This window comes from Barbus barbus (assembly GCF_936440315.1).
Source record: "Barbus barbus genome assembly, chromosome: 27".
Lineage (NCBI taxonomy): Eukaryota > Metazoa > Chordata > Actinopteri > Cypriniformes > Cyprinidae > Barbus > Barbus barbus.
The window spans coordinates 28,680,292-28,702,405 of NC_136755.1; the positions used below are offsets into that span (position 1 = coordinate 28,680,292).

The 22,114-nt window shown below is 36.7% G+C and overlaps 2 protein-coding genes across 2 annotated transcripts in view; one reads left to right on the forward strand and one right to left on the reverse strand.

Moving 5' to 3' along the window:
* The window catches only part of LOC306847177 (integrin beta-8-like), a gene marked incomplete at both ends in the record, with an annotated part of 32,942 nt that extends 19,945 nt beyond the window's left edge, over positions 1 to 12,997 (forward strand). Inside the window, 5 exons of the mRNA XM_079380985.1 lie at positions 755 to 977; positions 7,453 to 7,556; positions 7,629 to 7,739; positions 11,788 to 11,948; positions 12,875 to 12,997. Coding sequence (XP_079237111.1) covers positions 755 to 977; positions 7,453 to 7,556; positions 7,629 to 7,739; positions 11,788 to 11,948; positions 12,875 to 12,997 — 722 coding nt within the window. The remainder of the gene's footprint in view (positions 1 to 754; positions 978 to 7,452; positions 7,557 to 7,628; positions 7,740 to 11,787; positions 11,949 to 12,874) is intronic.
* A 5,010-nt stretch (positions 12,998 to 18,007) lies between these two features.
* LOC306846898 (transcription factor Sp8-like) lies at positions 18,008 to 19,989 on the reverse strand (the record flags this gene model as incomplete). The annotated part of the gene is made up of 2 exons (XM_079380588.1): positions 18,008 to 19,192; positions 19,969 to 19,989. 2 exons carry the CDS (start codon positions 19,987 to 19,989, stop codon positions 18,008 to 18,010), a joined length of 1,206 nt encoding a protein of 401 aa, XP_079236714.1.
* Between the last annotated feature and the right edge of the window lie 2,125 nt (positions 19,990 to 22,114).

The following is a 22,114-nucleotide window of genomic DNA, read 5'->3' on the forward strand; positions in this document are numbered from 1 at the left end:
GTTGGAACGTGAATGAAGTACAAAACTTATCATTTACATAATAAATAATAGTTTAGCATTCATGATACTTATATCCTTTGCCGGTGTCCTAGCCCGGTGGAGTCGCATGGTAGAGTCGATGGTCTTTACACTCTTTGGTCATCACACGAGGAGGCCTTCACACGACAACTGCCGCGGTAAACTAAGCTTTATTTATACCCATCTAACAAAATACTAATTGAATTCAGCACACTTTCCTTATTTTTTCACAACAAATGGCCGACACTGACAAGATACGCAAGACAGAACGAGACCAAACGTGACATCAGCACGTCTCCACACAGCAAACAAATATATAGAAATATATATATTTTATTTTAAAAATGATCAAATGAATATTCAATATATAAAACATTTTACACAATATATACACACAAATATATATATATTTGTGTATATATTTGGAATTTAAAAATGTTTTATATATTGAATATTCATTTGATCATTTTTTTTTTTTATAAAATATAAAATAATAAAGATAATAAAAATATTTTTATAATATCATTTTTTAAATAGTAAATGTATATTAAATAATCATTCGTTAATACCTATTTTTGGATAATAAAGGTACTCATAATCTCATTTTATGTATTATAAATGTATAAAAAATGTGTATTGCTTTAAACAACAGAAAATTCTCTGGAATGGGCACATTTGTACTGGTATATACCGTCATATAAATGTGTGTTTTTATGTTTCCTATGTGACGTTTTAGGACACGGCCGGTGTGTTTCGGGTGAATGTGTGTGTCTCCCTGGCTGGACGGGTGAGTCCTGCGACTGTCCCGTCTCCACTGAGAGCTGTGTGTCAGACGACGGCTTGATTTGCAGCGGCTGGGGAAAGTGTGTATGCGGCAAGTGTGTTTGTGACGATACTCGGCGATCTGGAGCCTTCTGTGAGAAATGCCCCATCTGCTACAGCTCCTGTCAATCACACTGGTAACCGCTCGCACAGATTGGCTAGAACAGCTGTCAATCACACAATTTAAAAAGTTTGTATACCTTTCTAAAGGGGCGTCACACTAGACTTTGCCTTCTATAAAAGAAAATCCAACATGGCGGCGCGCACAGACGCAACGGCTTCTCTCTCTCCCGACAGAACGGTGTTTTCGTGTTTTTTGTCTTGTAAGTCGCAATGTTTTTGTACATCTTCGTCACGTCTACCTGTCTTTAAGCGTGCATACTGTCGTGAGTTTCTGTTCGATGTCGGCAGAATCACATTTTTAGAGTTGAACTCAGCGCACGCCGAAGAGCTGCGGGATCTCGGTCTGCTCCGAAAGCCTACTCCATCACCGACCCCCACTACTGCATTTCGCCCACAGCGGAGGCGCTACAAGAGACATGAGAGGAAGCAGAAGAGGGGTAAGCGCGGAAGTATCCGAGCAAGGCTAGCGGCCAACCCACACAAGCCAGCTATCCCCACCATCGTACTGGCGAACGTACGCTCTTTGGACAATAAACTGGACTACATCCGACTACTTCGCTCTACTCAGAGGACTGTAAGAGACTGTTGTGTTTTTGTGTTTACAGAAACATGGCTTAACAACAGCGTACCGGACTGCGCCATACAGCTCGACCAGCTAACATGGTATCGAGCTGACAGAGCTCTTGTCGAGGGAGGTAAGATCCACGGTGGTGGGCTTTGTGTTTACATCAATGATGCATGGTGCCGCGACGCTGTTGTGGTCTGCAAACACTGCTCACCCTTGGTGGAGTGTATGATTATTAAGTGCCGGCCGTTCTATCTACCAAGGGAATATACAGCTATACTGCTCGTTGCTGTAAACATCCCTCCCAGCTCCAACAACAACAACAGGAGTGACCTCCTCCCACCTCGGAGCCTCAGACCACATCACTGTCATGCTAATGCCTGCATACAGACCGCTCGTTAAAGTCATCAAACCAATACAAGTGTGGCCGGAAGGGTCGTCAGAGGCACTTCAAGACTGTTTTGACCACTGACTGGAATATGTTTAAACAGGCTGCCACATACAACAACACTACAGACCTCCAAGAGTACTTAGAGACGGTCACTGCCCACATCACCAAGTGCATTGATGATGTAACAGTCACAAAGACCATCACTGTCAGGGCCAACCAGAAGACGTGGCTGACAGGGGAGGTCTACAGACTTCTGAAGGCTCGGAACGCTGCCTTTAGAGCTGGAGATGAGGGGGGCCTGAAGACAGCTAGGGACAACCTGTCCCGCGGCATCAGAGAGGCCAAGAGACAGTACTCAAGGAGGATAGATCATCGTTTCAGCGACAGCAGAGACACTCGGAGCCTGTGGCAGGGGATACAGACCATTACGGCCCCCACCACAGACCTGTGACAGCACCATCCCCCTGCTGAACGAGCTGAATGCCTTCTTTGCTCGCTTTGAGGCACAAAACAGCACCACTGCACAGAAGACTCCACCTCCTCCCGGCGACCAGGTGATGACGCTGACCCCGGACAGCGTGAGGAGATCCCTCAGCAGGATCAATGCACGCAAAGCTCCGGGTCCTGACAACATTCCTGGGTGTGTACTGAGAGACTGTGCAGGGGAACTCACTGATGTCTTCACAGACATTTTCAACATCTCGTTAAATCAGGCCGTTGTCCCCACATGCTTCAAAGCTACCACCATCATTCCAGTCCCGAAGAAGTAATCTCCATCCTGCTTCAATGACTACCGTCCAATAGCACTCACTCCTATCCTCATGAAGTGCTTCGAACAGCTAGTCATGCACCACATCAAGTCTGTCCTCCCCCCCTCCCTGGACCCCTTCCAGTTTGCATATGTCCAACCGCTCGACCGATGATGCCATCGCCACTGCCCTCCACCCAGCCCTCACACATCTGGTCAAAAAAGACTCATATGTCAGGATGCTGTTCATAGACTTCAGTTCAGCATTCAACACAATCATCCCTCAACAGCTCACTCACAAACTGGTCCAGCTGGGGCTCAACACCTCTCTGTGCAACTGACTGTTGGACTTCCTGACTGGGAGACCTCAGGCAGTACGGGTCAGCATTAACACATCCAGCACCATCACACTGAACACTGGGGCCCCCCAAGGATGTGTGCTGAGCCCCCTCCTCTTCACTCTGCTGACCCACGACTGCACACCATCACACAACTCCAACCTTTTCATTAAGTTTGTGGATGACACGACTGTGGTGGGTCTCATTAGCAACAGAGATGAGACAAACTACAGGAGCGAGGTGAGCTGCCTGGCTGGGTGGTGCAGTGACAACAATCTCTCTCTGAATGTGGAGAAGACGAAGGAGATTGTTGTTGACTTCAGGAGAGTACACACTCAGCATGCCCCTCTGACCATCAACGGTGCGACTGTGGAGAGAGTGAGCAGCACCAAGTTCCTGGGTGTGCACATCACAGAGGACCTCTCCTGGACTAACAACACTGTAGCACTGGCCAAGAAAGCACAGCAGCGTCTCTACTTCCTCCGCAAACTCAGAAGAGCCAGAGCCCCGGCCCCCATCATGTGCACCTTCTACAGAGGCACCATCGAGAGCATCCTAACTAGCTGCATCACTGTGTGGTATGGCGCTTGCAACGCATCCTGCCACAAGTCACTTCAACGCATAGTGAGAGCAGCTGAGAAGATCGTTGGTGTCTCTCTCCCCTCCCTCCAAGACATCTACAGCACCCGTCTCACCCGCAAAGCCCTCCGCATTGCAGGTGACCCCACCCACCCGACACACAGCTTCTTCAGTCTGCTGCCATCAGGGAGGAGACTGTGGAGTCTCAGACTGAAGGACAGTTTCATACATCAGGCTGTCAGGAAGCTGAACTCCCTCCCGTCCTTGCCCCCCCCCCCCCCCCTCTTTTACCCCATGCAACACTGATACTGCGACCCCCCCCCCCCCACCCACCCACCCACTTAAGAACTGTGACCAGCACCTGTCACTTGTGCAGCACTTGACTGATTACTACCTCATCCAGCATTGACTGCAAACTACCTCTTCGGATAGTCTGATAAAAAGATTGTTCTCTTGTCACTTTAACAGACTGATAAGCTCTTCTTGCACTACACGTATATCTGCACAGTTTTGCTTTATTTAACTGGTTTGCACTCTATCTGCCATGTGCCTTATGCCACTTTATCCATCTCTCTCTTTATTTTTCTACAATGTCCTCATTTGTATATCTGTATAGTTGTATGTACATATGTTTAAACTGTATTTATCTGTATTAGAACGTCTACTGTCAGTGTTTAACGTTTACTGTATGCACCAAGGGTCTGAGAGTAACGCAATTTCAATTCTCTGTATGTATGTGCCGTACATGTGGAAGAATTGACAATAAAGCAGACTTGACTTGATTTGATTATTCACTTTCATTCATGCGTATGTAAACGTGGGAATGAAAGAGAAAATGTTTTGTCTTCTGCTGCATACCAGAGCTAAACTCGGACCTGCGAATTTATAAAGCGAAAACGCGTTTAATAAATAAAGGATGTAAACATCGTAAAAATGGAGTAGATCAGAAATATATATTTATTAAACTATTTTAAATGCTTTATTAAATGAATGGTTACTCTTTATTTTAAGAGTCACTGTCCTTGTTACAGTGTAATTATACATATCAGTACTGAGTAATATTAATTAACTACATGTACTTACTATAGGGCTTGGGTTTGGATGAAGGTTTGGTTTAGGGTTAGTTGCATGTAATTATGCATATTTTATTGTTATTATAATAGTAAGTATATGTAACATTTGTAACAAGGACACCGTAAAATAAAGGGTTACCAAATTAATAATTAAAAAATAAATAATTATAATTAATTATAGAAATATAAATCATTATATTTACATTAGTTAAACAGTTTTAATTTATGTATATTAATTTAATAATAATTTTATTATTTAGTAAAAATAGACACCCTGGAATATGACATCATATCCCCATGATTTTCATGCTAAGTTTTGTGGGACTGGCACTTTAGGTTTTATTCTTAATGGACAACAAGTATACTGCATACTGCACAGTATATACTTTATTATTTATTATATCGCATGTGTAATTCCAGTTTCAAAATTATTTTGCAAACTTAAAGCATACATTTAAAAACAAATACAAGCGTACTGCATACTGCACAGTATATACTGTATGCTAGAATGTAAAATAGTGCAGTATTCATCAATAAAGTAGCACAACTACATTACATTGCATGTGTAATTCTAGTTCTGAAATAATTTTGCATGCCTGCAATTTTGCATACTTAAAGTATGCAATACCTTTGCATAATTAAAAAACACAAGCACAGTATATACTGTATACTAGTTTTAAGTGTTGGAGGTGAAACAGCATGCAGTATTCAGCAATAATTTTGCATACGTAATAAAAGCATAATTCTTACTGTATACTACTGAACAGTATATACTGTATACTAGTTTTAAGAGCTGTACTATATGTAAAATAGTATGCAGTATTCAACAATAGAGTAGTATGCTCCACAACTTCATCGCATTGCATAATTTCAGTTCAAATAATTTTGCATACTTAAGGCATACAATATTTAAATATACAATACTATTTTTAAGAGTTGTAAGTAAAATAGTATTGCAGTATTCAACAATGAAGTAGTATGCTATATAACCACATCACGTGTAATTTCAATTCTGAAATAATTTTGCATACTTAAAGTTTAGCATGATTACCCATTTAGATAATCTTCTGAATGGAATACAAGCATACTCCATACTGCACAGTAATACTGTATAAAAATGCAAGCATTCTTTAAAATGCATGTTAAATGTCTCTACTGGATGGTCTGAAATGAAATAATGAGTCATTGATAACGTTTCCAGCTCATTCCTCACACTGGAAATGGAAGGTCAGATCGAACACATTGCATTGTGGGATGCTGTCTTCAATGCAGTGTGCTCTGGCATTATACCAAACATTGGCAAATGTCGTAGAAATAGTATGAGTAGTATGCCATTCTGAACATTGCATAAATTCACAACATAACCTAAAGTGTTGGTCACATGAAAACAAGTTATGTAAAATTGATAGGGGTGCATGATCGCTCACTTAGCACACACATCATATGGATTAAGACTACATTATAAAAAAAAAAAATTAACTATAGGGGAATTCACTAGAAACAACATTTATTTTAAATATCAAGCATACACAACTTATTTAAGTGAAAGTGAAACCAGGAGCCTGTGTGAATGTGCTCAGCTCTCATTCTGCATCAATACAGATGTGTACTGTACGCGCGTTGCTTGTTGATGTTAATTGCATTATATGAGTCACTTTGAAATAAAAGTTCCAGTATGTTTCAGATAATAAAAAAACACTGATCTATATATATATTATAGATCAGTGTAAAAAAAATGTGACTTAAGTTTCAAAAAATGTTCATCACTGTTACAAGTGCAATGAAAATACAGGTAGGCTATCGGTACTCGGTATCGGCAAGCACCAAAAATAAAAGTTCTGGAAAAAGTTGAAATGATGACATACTCCAGGATGTCTTTTTACATTTAATAATATTAAAAGTTATTGTTATTTTAAATAAATGTAAGTTATTAAAGTTAATTTATTTAATTATTATTAATTATATTTAAATCTGTGCTATTTTAGTGTCATTGAGATACTATTATTGTTTTTATTAATATTTTGAATCCGTTTTTATTTTTCGGTTTCATTGTAATTTTAGTTAGTTTTAGTAATTTTGTTGTTTATTTTTGTCAATGTTTGTGTGCATGTGTATATTTATTTATATATATATTTATTTTGTATTTTATATTTTTGTTTGTTTATTTTATTTGTTTTTTGTGTTGAATTGTAAGCAATTCATTTATTTTTACTTCGGTTTTACTTATCTAAGCACTTAAAAGTTTATCTAAATTAAAATGCATATTAAATTAATAATAATAATAATTTTATATAATATTTAATATTTACTTATGTATATTTTATTATTTATTTTTGTTGACTTGTAAGCTATTTATTTTTCATTGTGTGTGTGTGTGTGTGTGTGTGTGTGTGTGTAAATAATAAGAAGAAATTTTGTTTTGGCAGCTAGCTTAAATAAACATTTATTTTGTATTTTATTTAATTTTAGTTAACATTTATTTTATTTCAAGTAACAAGAATATTATTTTAGTTTTTTTTAATGGTTTTCATTTTAGTTTTAATAAATCACCCTGATTTGTATAATTAATTATAATTATTTATTTATTAATTTAATAAGGTTGTTAAAATATTGTAATAATTATGTTATTTAACTATAAATATTAAATAATAATAATTTTATAAATGGATATGATCTACTCCACTTTTTTGCACTTGGCTAAGAGTTCAATCTGTGTCGTTTTACATCCTCAGTTGATCAGACGTCATTATTAGTTTCCATCCTAATAATCCTAATGCTGTGCTCTCTGTCATCAGGAGCTGTGTGAAGTGTCACCTGTCTCACGGGCTGGGATCAGACGCGCTGCAGCTCTGTAATCACAGCTGCGCTCCAGCGGTGCAGTATGTGGAAGACATCACAGGTACTACAGCACAAACACAGAGACAAACACAGGAGGCTGCAGTGCGTCTGAATGAACTGTGCTGTTGTTCAGAGCTGGTGCGGGGGAAATACTGCCTGTATCCCAGCAGTGAGAAGTGTCAGCATCGATTCCTCGTGGACTTGGCTTCAGATCGGCCTCAGCTGCACATCAGTCAACATCCTGGTGAGGAAATGAATTCTTCTCTTTATCTGCTCCTCCTCCGACTTTCCCTTTTCCCACCTCTGTTCGACAGCGCTGAAAAATGAGAAATTATATTTTGCTCACAGAGAATGAAGCCTATATTTTAAGACTGTTTGTAACACCTTTCCCCCAACAAATTCTGATTACTGTAAAGTGTCCAGTCCAGATATTTTAGTTTCGAGTTGTTTTTTTCTCATTTGATTCTTATTCCTGTAATACAACGTTGTTGTTGTTTTTTATTTTGGTATTTAAATTTCATTTAAACTCAATTAAATGCAGTTCAGCAATGACTATAAATACTTTACAGTTTTGTGTTACTATATAAATATTTTACAGTCGTTATTTTCCACATTACAGGAATGTGAAAAGCTATTTTTTTTGCTTTACAGTAGTGCAATTTTATTATGGAATTGTGCTTAATTGTAGTTCATTGTAAGTTATTTCTTTGTTTTTAATATTTATTTATATTGTTTTATTTTGTGGTGAATCGTAGTTAATTGTAAGCTATTTATTTGTTTGTTTATATTGTTTATTTGATATATTTTTATTTAATTTTGTGGGGAATTGTAGTAATTTGGAAGCTTTATATTTATTTTATATTTTAATTCATATTTTATTTATGTATTAATTAGATTTTTATGATGAATAAAAGCTATTTTTTTTTTTTTTTTTTTTTTTTTATTATTTGTAGTTTATTTAATTTGTATTTTATTAAATGTTTATTTTTTTTTAATTTTTTTTTTGTGGGATATAAGCTGTCTATTTATTTGTATTATTTTATATAACTTTATTTATTGCTTGTTTATTTACTTTTTTGTCTTATACTTTTATTTATTCATTTATTAATTTATTTTGACTTATTTTGTATTTTAAATTTGTATTCATTTTTATTTACGTTTTATTTGTTTGGGTTTTTTAAATTAATTTATTTAGATTTTGTGGCAACATTCAGGAGATTCACTCTACTCTGTGCTGATTTCTTGCCAAAAGGAGTCTTTATTGCTTGCTTACAGTAAAGAGCAGCTCAGATAGTTTGATGAGAAACGTTAGAGTTCATATTGAGATCTATTTTGATTGATTGCTTTTCTGGGGGGTTTTTTTCAGGAGACATCATTGCTGTCTAGGAAAAACATCTGATATATTAAGCAGATGTATTTTTAAAGCATCTGCTTAAATCAGAAAAAAATAATTAATTTCTTTCAAAATCTTCCCTGTGCTGGTTGAATTGTGTCAGGCGGAGAGGAAGAGTTTCAGGGAAAGGGTTTGTTTAGAACAAAAGAATCCAATACTTGATTCATAAGCTAAACAGTGGCCAGATGTTTGTTGTGTGCTGTTAAGACATCAGCAGCAGCTGAGCTACACACATCCAGCGTTCCTGTTCTCAGTGGCTCCGATCCAGTCCGGCTCCAACACAGAGGACACAGAGTAGCATATTGACATTTAGCAGGTTTCCATGGTGATCTGGAAGCAGCACACACACACACACAAACACACACAAAGGCTCGTGCTGTTTCGGCGCAGCGCTGAGGGGGTGTGGGGTGTGTTCCAAACGCCATTCGGATGAGTGGCTTTATAAGAGAGAATGTGCAGGAGACCAAAACAACACTATTGAGATCTGCGTAATATCTCTGTTGCTTTGCCGTGACAGTAATGTGATTAAACGAAGGGACTACTGCTTTATTAAGCCTCGTTCACACCAGAGATGATAATTATGACCTTCAGGTGGTGGTCAACTAAATTTAAAACAAATAAGCGATTTTTACTTCAGTGAAATGAATGTACAATATTTTAGTACAATGTAATTTTACAAATAATGTACAAGTAATGTTTTTTATATATTTTGTATTTTTAGGGGATTTTATAGTACTGAATTATATTTCTTTATTATTATTTCTTTATTTATTAGTTATAATTCATTTTATTACCTTTTAGCCACTTTTTGAGCATAGAAAATGACATTTCTGACTTAAATCTTGAATGCACAGATTTAAGTTTGGTCTGTTTTTAAAGAAGACGCTTGGCTACTATTTGCAAGTGTTATATGAAATATATATTCTCCAAATCATGTTTTACTCTGAAACTGCGTGAAAGTCAAACCCGTGAATCTAAACAAGTTGTTTTGCAAATTTGAGGTTGATATCACAAAAAATGAGCTTTGTAAGATTTTGTTTGGGCGCAGTACCAAATGCTTCCACTAGATGAAATTCACTTCCTATTCATTCCCAATATGCTCATTTTTGACAGGAGTACTACAAGTGTGATTGTTTTTTGTTTTTTTCAGGACCATTTAACCTTTTCCAAACGTCCTTGATTTAGTTTTTTGGTTTTTCCACATAACAAGTGCCAAAACTTTTACCAAGTTCCATGCCATTCTGATAAAGTAAAAAAAAAAAAAAAAAAAAAAGTAGCATTTTTTCAGTCAAAAATGACTGAAGAGCACCTGAGGCATAACTATAAAAAAATTTAAAATCATTCAAATTTGATGAGAACAGGGAAGTTCACTCTACAACTATAAACGATAACGATACAGAGGAATGATATCATTGGCATCTTTTCAGAATTTGTTTTTATTTTATTTTTTTTCCCAGCTGACTATTAAAAACACTGAGAGCCAATCAGAATCCATCCTGCTTTAATGAGCTTTGATGGTGTGGATCTTTTTTGGTGTGAACGTGAATGTTTCGTCTTAGAAAAATATTCCACGTGTCTCAAAGAAGTCTCAAGCATATGTCAGACTTGCCACGATAACAAATTCTGCAATTAAACGTCAGAGATCTCAATATGAACCGGTGTTATTTTAAGGTCATTGATATGATCTAATTCATAATATTAACAAAAACTATAATGGTATATTTTTACATTTTCTGTTTTAATTTTAATTGTTTTAATCTTTTAGCCATTTTGTCTGTGTAGTTATAAAGATTTTATTTAGTTTTGTCTTTTTATCATTTTCATTTTATTTTTTATATTTCTATTTAGCTTTAATTTCTATTTGTTCAGTTTTACTTTAATTTTAATACTTTAGTACTGTCTGTGAAACCTTTCTAATCTAACATTTCTATTATATTTAGCTTTAATTTAGTTTTATTAATTTTAGTATTGCCAGCAAAACATTTCAAATTTTCAGTGGTTTTATAGGTTTGAGTTTATCTAACATTTCTATTCTATTCTATTCAGCTTTAATTTAGTTGTATTAATTTTAGTACTTTACTATTGCCAGCAAAATATTTCTAATTTTCAGTGGTTTTATAAGTTCGTTTATCTTGCATTTCTATTCTATTCTATTCTATTCTGTTCTGTTCTGTTCAGCTTTAATTTAATTTGATTCATTTTAGTACTTTAGTATTTCCAGCAAAATATTTCTTATTTTCATTCAAGTTTTATAAGTTTGAGTTTATCTAACATTTCCATTTCTATTCTATTCTATTCTGTTATGTTCTATTCTATTCAGCTTTAATTTAGTTGTATTAATTTTAGTACTTTAATATTGCCAGCAAAATATTTCTTATTTTCATTCATGTTTTATAAGTTCGAGTTTATCTAACATTTCCATTTCTATTCTGTTCTATTCTGTTCTGTTCTATTCTATTCAGCTTTAATTTAGTTGTATTAATTTTAGTACTTTAATATTGCCAGCAAAATATTTCTCATTTTCAGTGAAGCTTTATAAGTTCGAGTTTATCTAACATTTCCATTTCTATTCTATTCTATTCTATTCTATTCTATTCTATTCTATTCTATTCTATTCTATTCTATTCTATTCTGTTCTGTTCTGTTCTGTTCTGTTCTGCAACTCAAGCATTTATCATCAATCAATCTGATCTACTCCACATTTATTTATCTTACTGTATTCATTCTTACTGTATGCCTGCTATTGACTAAAGAATTTTACGAGAAACAATTATCTCTTTGAAGGGCAACTTCTGAGCAGTATGACTTCCTGTGGGATCAGAGATGAGGAAAATGCAGTCTTGTGAGGATTTTGGCTGTTGTTTGTGTTGGTTATAGTCTGGTCTCTGTCCTGTAACAGTGTGTGTTTGGAGTCGGCGGTACTTTAAGACATTCCTCAGCGTCTTCCTTCTGACCATCATGCTGGGAATCGGCATGCTGGCCGCCGTCCAACAGCTGCTGAGAGCCAGAAACTGCTCGTGGCAGTCCAACCCTGAGCAACAGTTTGACCACAGCCGTAAGGTAATGTAGGTTCATGTGTGTTCAGTATGAGAAAACTACAGCTGAGTTCAATTTTAAAGAAATGTTCACTCGCCCCAAAAAACTAATAATATTAATATTCATTTATTATTATTTACTCACCCTCATGTCATTCCAAATCAATGTTATTTTAGTGAATGTATTTATTTTATTCCTTTTATTTTTAATTTTCAATTAAGTTTTAATTTAAGTTAAATTTTTTATTTCTGTTCTATTCTATTGAGCTTTATTTATTTTTTTTTATTAATTTTGTTCATTTAGTAGTGCCCACAAAATATCTCTAATTTCCAATTACATTTTGTAAGTTTAGTTTTTTATGTTATATCTTTTTTTCTGTTATATTTATTTCACTTTAATTTATATATTTAAATTGTACTTATTAATTTTAATTCTTTTAGTACTGCCAGCTAAATATTTATAAAAAATATTTGTATTTTATTTCACAAAATTAATTTTATTAGTTTTAGTGTTAGTTTTAGTTTTAAATCTCTGTGGAGCACAAAAGTCTGCTCGCCAAGGCAGCATTTATTTGATTAAAAACACAGTAAAATTGTGAAATATTATTAAAATTTAAAATAACTGTTTTCTGTGAATATCTGTTAAACTGTAATTTATTTCTGTGATCAAAGCTGTATTTCCAGCATCATTACTCCAGTCTTCAGTGTCACATGATCTTCAGAAATCATTCTAATATACTGATTTACTGCTCAAGAAACATTTCTGATTATTATCCATGTTGAAAACAGTCGTGCTGCTCAATATTTTTGTGGAAACTGTGATAGTTTATTTTTCAGGATTCTCTGATGAATAGTTCAAAATTTATTCGTAATAAATCTTAAATGTCCTTTTGATCAATTTAATGCTCCTTGCTAAATAAAAGCTATATTTCTCTTTCTTTCTGAATGCAGAACTCATACATCCCCACGACCAACGAGAAGACGATCACATACAGGAGGGACCGTCTGCCGAATCACCCGGTGGAGATGCACTCACGTGTGCCCAAGAAGCCCCTGAGCGACACCTGGCAGTGATGATGAGGGTCAAAGGTCGCTCTAGAACCAAAGCACTACCTGAATGAAAACACAATCTTTCTCTTTAAGCACTTACTTCACCAGAGCAATATCCGGTGTGGGATTTCATTTCTCATTTATGATATTGAATGGCATTAAATCTCTTGTCCTGAAGTCACACAGAAAAGGAGACGGTACGGTAAACCCTTACTGATGTGCTTTAGACACGTTCACCTCAACAGGCCAGTTTTCTCCTGAGTTACTGTTTGTTTGTGTCTGTGAGCGGATGTAATGGTGTGTTTGTGATTTTTTTTGTTTTATTTATTTTTTTACTTATTTTATTTTAATGGTCAACACACTACAGACTCTGGCTGCGTTCAGAATAGCGTACTTGCATACTGCGCATACTATTTCTGCAGGATGCATGCAGAAAATACACAGACCAATGCAATGGCCTTAACACTTCCAGTATAATGCTATGTTTGGACTTAATAATTATATTATCAATTAATTATATAATCAATTAAATTCAATAATTTTTAGATTTATATAGTTTTCATTTTAGTTTACATTTTAGCAATTTTATGTGCTTTTATTGTTCATATATGAATAAATTAAAGCTAAATAGAAATTAAATATTAAATACAAAATACTTTGTTTACTATGCATGATATTTTATATTTCTTTTTTAACTTTATTTTTTATTTTTCATTTTAGTGGGCTACTTTAAATTCTGGAATGATAATTTGAGCAAATTATTATTATTATTATTATTATATTAAGTTTTTTTTAATAGCAATGTTCACAGTATCCACTTTATTTTGCGACACGGAAGTAAGCTATTTTCTGTGAATGTTCGAAAATATCAGATTCTTTAGCCACTAGTTAAATAACAAAGTGCAGTAAATGGTAAAACTTTTTGCTACAATCCAGTGTTTGATTATAATAATACATCAAAATAATATGATAAGCAATAATATCAAGCAGAGCTAAAATACCTGGAAGCGAATGATACCGGAAGTCTCGCACATTCAAATTACAAATGGCACGCCTGATTGTCAAAAATAAAGTGGATAGTTCAGCTGATCCTGGACAGTATGCTTAAGCAGTATGCCAGTACTCAATTCTGAACATAGTGTTTAGGAAACCCTCTTGTGCATCTCACTTGGATTAGTATGCCACCTAGTGTTCAACACACGCTTAACCATTTCTAACAACTTTAGCAGGGGGATTTTTCTGAATTTGTTTTCTAGTGAACATGGCATTGGGGTTTATTGAATGTGTTAATATTTAAGCAGAGATCTCAGAACTGTAGCCTAAGTTATTTCCCAGCTCAAATGATTCCCTGATACAACTGGAGTTTTAAGGAAGTTTCTTCCTACACTAGTTTACTGTATGTTCAGATTTGCGCTTTGAGTTGTGTGTTAATTATTTAGCTGCTGGTCGGTATTTATATTTGTTGTCGTGTACTACTGAGGGCCCGTTTGTCCCCGGCAGCGGTCCAATAACGCAGTGCGTGATGGTACGGACACTTGAGGTCACCATAGCATTCCTGTGCCTCTAATAAATCCAGTTTTAACACACTGTTTACATTGGGAGGACATTAAACAATATTTATTTGTATAGTGTGAACCGATCTGGTACAGAGCAATATTGTTAGCATGTGTAAGAACACATTTCTGACTGATATGTGAATGTACTTGTGCAAAGCAAACATCACACCAGCTATTCTGGTTATGCTTTGTAGCCGGTCTGATAAAATAAATGAATAAAAATCATAACACTGTTCTTCAGTCATCATTCATGTTCATTATTGTGAGTTTAATTTAAGTATATCAAATTATTTTAAATGTAGGCTATTCAATTGATTGATTTTGGCATGTTGTAGCGTAAAAATACTGAGATTTATTATTATTGTTTTTAAAAATCAGCATGAAAGGTGAAAGATTAGCAAAACTGAGAGCATGGATTTGAATGTGAAAAATGTTGTACAATAAATGTTTGTATAGCCTACTAATATTTAAACTTAATTTCTAGCATACAAGTAGGCCTGCAAATATTGTTCCCAAATTTAAATCGACTTTAAAACTACTCGAGTTTTGCTACACTCTTAAAAAAAATGGTGCTATATAGCACTAAAAGTGGTTCTTTGACTCGTAATCATAGGGGGACCACTTTTGATGCTGTCTAGCACCAAATCTTGGTTCTTCAGCGGTTCTTCAGCGGTTCTTTGGCATGACTGAGGTGCTATATAGCACTGCTACCATATACAGAACCTGTTAAGCTCCTGTATGGTTCTTCAGCGGTTCTTTGGGGTGATTAAGGTGCTATATAGCACCACTGCTGTACAAAAGAACCTGTTAAGCCCCTTTAAAGGTTCTTTACGAGCCAAAGAACCACTGTTGGTGCTGTTTAGCACAGTTTCTGTTGAAGAAATACAATGCAATATGGCACCTCTTATGGTTCTACATAGCACCATTTGACAAAGGTGCTGTATAGCACCTTTAAAGATATGTGAAAAGTGGTTGATTACGAGTCCAGAACAACTTTTAGTTTCATACGACCTTTTATCTTAAATGTGCGTGGCTTCTTCAATCCTTTCCAGTTATTTTACGAGTATAAAACAGCCCCTTATGCTGCGTGGTGTTTCTTGTCATTTTATTTTAAATTACTATCGTTATCATAACTCTATTGGTTTGTAGCACAATTTTACTGCACTTTGTTATTAGATATTTATTCGGAAGTCTAGCACAATTAACAGAATATGCTTCCGTGTTGCAAAACACGTGAACACGATAAATAGCCTACTGTCTCCTAATATTACTCCTCACAGTTTTCATTTGTATTCTGGTAAAGCAGTGGATCAATAAGCTAAACCAGGGTTCCTCAAATCTTTCCCTGGAGGGCCAATCTGCTGCAGTTTAGCTCCAACCCTGATCAAACTCACCTACCTGTGATTTTCTAATGATCTTGAAGACGCTGATTAGCATGCTCATGAGTGTTTGATTAGGGTTAGAGCTAAACTCTGCAGGAGTGGGCCAGATTTGAGGATGCCTGGGCTAAATGAACTAGAGCTGCAGTTCCGCCAGCGACCACTAAGAGGCCAAATACTCATAAGAGCCCTGCTGTAATAAATGAAATGTCACTGCGTCACAGAGTTGCAACTAAAACTTTGATCTCATTTCAGGAATTGACTAAGTTAGAACTGACTAGTTATGCCTGTAGTGTGAGTATGTTCTGAGATAAAGTCACTTCCAAATACACAGTTCGTGCCAACCTCTTTTAGATCATGATCATTTCAAAGAAATTAAACTTTGGATCATGGATCATGATTATAAATTAAAATATTTTTTTCATTATTATATTATGTATAATGATATTTATATTTAAAAAACTCGATTTTTTTTATTTAACTCTATTATCTAACAGCTCAGTCACAGACATGTCAAAACCAACTGAGATTAAGTATAGGCTTATACTCTGGGTTCATTTCTAGCTATTTATTATTAAATACTTTAAAACATTCAATATCACTGCTTTGTTTCTTCACTGCATGTGACGTCGTCTTTATCTCATACAGGCTTTAATAAAGTTTCGCAGGCTGTTTATTAATATGTGCGCATGTCAACAGCGTTGAACACATTATATAGAGACTATTTTTGTGGTAAACCATCATTATTGTTATCAACCCACAGACCACATACTTCCCCAAAAAACAGTCCAAATAGCAAAGTCATATTTGACTTTATTACCTTAAAGTAAACGGTCAGTAAATACAAACACACATGCTCAATTAAATAATAATAAAACAAGAGATCCTGAAATTATAAATATAGATTCAAAGTGCGACTCTGATAGACTTCAAAGCACAAATCAAACTCGATGATAAATAGAGTTTCAAGACAATCCTATGTACAATTTCACTTTGCATTGAGAAGAGTTCAGATTCACGGTCATAGATATCAACTGCACGACTAATGTACAAAAACTCACTTTTCATCTCGCTGGGTTAGAGACTTTCCGTTTCCAAATCAAGGAGCACAAAATAAAACAGTTCAGTTGGCAAATACAGAATAAGACATTTGTGCAGCTGTTGAGGAATAAAATCCTTGATGTTCTTATTTAGTTAATAAAGTGCCTCAATAGACATGAGTGAATGGAGAATCTGTAGATGCAGCGCAAATATTAAAGTTCAGCAGTTTGTTTCATCTTTATCTGCATGGCGAGGTTATTTTCATCACTGCATCCAAAAAGGACTATTTTAAATATCCAAGAACACCTGAGAGAGACCTTCTGTTGATTTACAGTCAAATATGATCAAAATTGGCGTCTGATAAACTCACTGGCCTTCGCGTAATTTCACTGCGCACAGAAATGAGTGCGTTCACATGTGAACACTCTTAAAAACAAAGGTTCTTTAATAAACATCCATGGTTCTTTGATGACCAATAAACACTTTCTGTTCAGAGTTCTTGAGTTGCTACACTCTTGAAAATAAAAGTTCTTTATTGGCTTCAATTGTTCCATAAAGAACGTTGAACATCCGTTACGCAAAATGTTGTTTATAATGGAAAAAAAATATTTAGATATTTCAAACGTTCTATACACTAAGAAAAAAAAATGCTTTTAAGAACTTTTCACTGAAAGGTTCTTTGAGGAACCAAAAATAGTGGTTCTATCGCATCGCTGCGAATTTTAAGAGCGTTTAAAAAAAAATTCCTGGGTTGTTTCAACACAACTTTGGGTCAAATATGGACTAACCCAGCTGTTGGGTTAAATTTTCACATTATATTTTTACCCAAAATGTTGGGTTAGTCCATATTTGACCCAAAGTTGGTTTTAAACAACCCAGCATTTTTTTTAGAAAGGATATTAAAACGGCTTATGTTTTATAGGTTTTCAGATCAGTGTTTTGGGTTCTTTAAAGTACCAGACTTGTTCTCGAAGGAATTTGAGAATAAAAAGTTGTGTTTTGGCTCTAATGAGAACCTTTATCTTTAAGAACGCTTCCCTTGTTATCTATATCTCTTCTCAGAGGCCGTTCTGGACGGGTTCTGTGTTGTGGATCATTTCGGGTGACTGGCAGGCTGGGCTGCCCGGTACACTCTGTTCGCTGTCGGTATCGCTGCCCTTCTTAACCCCGTTGGAGCCGGGCTCGCAGGCGCTGTGCGTTTTCACGTGTTTACTGAGATGGTCGCTGCGCATGAAGCGCTTGTTGCACACCGGACAGGCGAATCTCTTTTCCCCGGTGTGTGTGCGTAAATGCCGCTGGAGCTCGTCGGACCTGGTGAAGCGCTTCCCGCAGAAGAGCCAGTTACAAACGAACGGCCTTTCGCCGGTGTGCCAACGCAAATGCGCTTTGAGGTGCGATGTCTTTCCGTATACCTTTCCGCAGCCCGGGATGTGGCAGCTGTGGAGGCCCTTTCTGCGCAAACTGGCCCCCGAGGGCCCCAGGCGCTCCGCCTCTTGACAGTTTGGACAGTCGCAGGTCGCTCTGCCGGAGTACCGCCGGGTGGATGAGCGCGGAGACCCGGTTAACACTGCGCCGTTAGTAACTGGGCTGCTTTCTGGGTAACTGACGGATAAAACCGGTTTGAATCCGTCCATCAGGTGCTGGCTACCTGCGAGGAGATGCGGAGACGGACTGGCGCTGAACGCGGAGTGCGGGAGGGAGGGATACTCTGAGTTGTATCCACCCAAGGGTGACTGCAAAGAGCTCTGGAGCGCGGCGCCGTTCGCGCTTTGAACGTCAATCCAACCGGTGCCAACATCCCACCAAGAGGAGCCGCCACCGGCGCTCACGTCTCCGGGGGAGATGCCAGCGTGCGCGGATTTGAACCACGTCTCATACGGATGCGTGACGCTCATCCTCGGGTAAATCCCCTGCAGAGTGTCCACTTTGGAGATGAACACCGACTGCGCGCTCGCGTCCTGAGAACTGTTGGCCACTGAAGTTTGAAACATGGGATAGTCGTTTCCAAACGGGCTGGTGGAGGGATTGGTGCCCGTTAAGGAGAACGAGCTGTTGGCGCTGAACGAGTCGTTCCGCTGCGTGCTGAACGGAGAGAGAGAACAGCTACTGGGCGCTGCGCGCTTCCACGGGTGAAAACCTCCTTTTCCAAACGAGCCGCTGTCCGAGGAGGGACTCGAGCCCCCGATTTTGTTACAGGTCGCTGCTAACATGGCCAATGGAGTGGATCCAATCCTCGGTTCCTCCTGTGACCATAAAAAACATTCACATTTACACTCGACGCTTTTATTCAAAGCGACTTTCAAAAGAAGAGCAAAAAGTCAACAATATTGGTCATAAACAATGCCAAACAAATTGTTTATAAAGCTGTTAGGAGATCAAGGACTTAAATAAAGAGTTGCAATACTTTAAACGCAGCCCGTTTTGCAAATTTTCCTGCAATAAACTTTTCAGAGATAGTTGATTTGTCCATGGGAATAATGCAATCCAAATATAATCTTAAGAAACTAATAGCCTACATTTTGCATTAAATTGATTTGCTTTGCGACAATTTAAGTATAGTTCTACAAAGCAAAGAGTTGCAATTGTTTAAACTCCATCCATTGTACTAATATTCTTGCATTAAACTGTTCAGAATCTGTACTGCCATTAGCAGTTATTTTACTAAAAATAAAGCTCCCACATAGAACCACAATGAGTGTTACAGTTTTATACTATAATATATATATATATATATATATATATATATATATATATATATATATATATAATTACAGGATACTTTGGTGAATATTGTTTTCAATGAACACTTATTTTTTAGGATTATAGCCTACTATTTGCTCCTGCAATCCGAATGCAACTCGACTGATTTTCAGCATTACGCAGGATTACGCACAACACGCTTGTAGCCTAATGAGAATATACAGCAAATAAACTTTAAACAATCTTAGATTGTTCTAATTTCATCTGAAAATCTACTCGAGATCTCCGCTGGACGGGCACGAGCTGTATCTATACTCACCCCAAGAAGTGAAGTTGCCATCACCTGTGAAAGGTCTTTGCATTTATAAGTCCCTCGGCTGTTTTGGAGCTGCACAAATGCGCTCGGCTCGGGCTTTGAAGATCCGGCAGATCCCGCGCGACCAATCAGATCTGCGTTCGCTGGTGGAGGAGCGGGAGGGCCAGTGAACCTTTCCAGGACCTTTTCTTTTTATTATTACTGTTGGGGAAACCCATGTAAGGATAGCCTAACTAATATTGTATGCTAATGAGATGCGTGTGGGTGTTTCTTGATTACTATTTTTTTTTTATTCTCGCTGTGCAAAATTCACCACTATCTTTAAACATCTGAATATGACATCTTTGAATAAAATATTTAACAGTGCATGATTTAATTTTTTTATTCTTCAAGATCTGTGTTTTTATTGGTCAGGACTCGTTGTGAATTCTGGGTCGGAGGGCGTGGTGGGAAACTCGAGGGGGTGGAGGTGGGTGTTGCACGCGGTGGAGCAGCAGCTTCACAAACAAAAGGAGATGAACTTCATCCACGAGCTCTTCCTCTATCATCTCATTCACAGACAGCAGAGATTCATGTGTGCTCAATCCGCAGGCAGTCCTGCACTCCAGTTTCTGATCTGATTTACTCCTGTTTGTGTGGATCATTTTAAATCATCAGTTCTGTAATTATTGAGCAAATTAAACAGTGGGATGCAAAAATTCCGAGATTTCCAGTAATGCTTTCATTATGTATTCTTTTCTAATGCCTTCATTACAGATATAGGCTACAATTTTAGTGTAAGAAGATATGAATTTGAGATTCACTGCATGATTTGAGAAGGTCACTAAGAGCATTTTGGGCTTTAATGGAAGCAAGAAAACCTGCCCATCCGCACAATATAGGCTACAGTTCATTTGAGCACGCTCACACATGTAGCCTACTTATTTGATGATCTAGAAATAGCCAAATATAATAGCCTATATTTGTTTCTGCATGTTTAAACATTTATTTATAACTTTTACTAAACGTTCAATTAGTTTTTTTTTCTACCTAAAACTTTCTATTTATTTCCAGGTCTGCATTAGGTTTTGAAGTGCAGATATTCAGTGTAAGCAGAATTATTTTATTTTTTTTGGCCAGGAAATCAAATGCATAAAATGCAGTTTCACACGAGCGCGCATCAGCATGCAGTGCACGTGGATATCATGCGTTTAATTTGACTTTCAAATTTAATAAAGAGGTGCGCGTTAATCACATGCCATTTTATTTGTTTGATATTAATGTTCGATCATTACAGGGCAGAGGGAAAAAGTTAATTAAAAACGCGCGCGGGATCAGAGCAGTTTTCCGTTCATCGTAATTAGGCTATAGAAAATGAACCAGAATACAAGACTCGATCGAAGCATCACGGACTCGTTTGATTTTATATAGCTAATTAAATCACGCATTATATTTGCTAAGTAGCCTATTTTTCTCTCATTTTGGTGAGCATTGTTCGCATTTAATTTCTCTTTATTTTTTCCCGACATCTTTTAATATAAAGAAATCCGAAATATGAAATATAGTGAAATATCGAAATAGTTATAGGCTTTCTGTATACATATGTATTAATTGGAAACATTGGATAAACAGCCTTCTCAAGTAAAATAAATACATAAATAAAGCTTATATTTCCTGTTTTTCAGGTGGAACTTTTTTTTCTCCTTTTCTCCTTATATAGCCTACAAAATACAGAAAAAATATCCGTCAGAAATAGTTATAGACTATCAGCCTTTGAAACCGAGTGCATTTTTTAAATAAAATAAAGTCTGAGTTCAGAGGTCACGATACAGTAGACCTGCACATATGTGTGTGTTGAACAGATGTCTCTCTCTCTCTCTCTCTCTCTCTCTCTCTCTCATTCTTTCCCACACGTATATGTGCAGAACCTGTTCTCATAATAAGCGCGTTAACACGGACCATCGAGCACCGACAAAACGCACCGACCGAGAGAGAGGGGGGGGGGAGAGGGGGGGGGGGGGGCTTTAATTGTTTGCTTGTTGGTAAAATGTCTCTCCTGAAATGCACAGAGAACCCGTTTAATATCCTGCAATTAAAGCCAATCATGTTGAGTGGAAACCAAAGAAAAAAATGTCCATATTGCGGTTTGTGATCAGCAGTAGGCTACTCC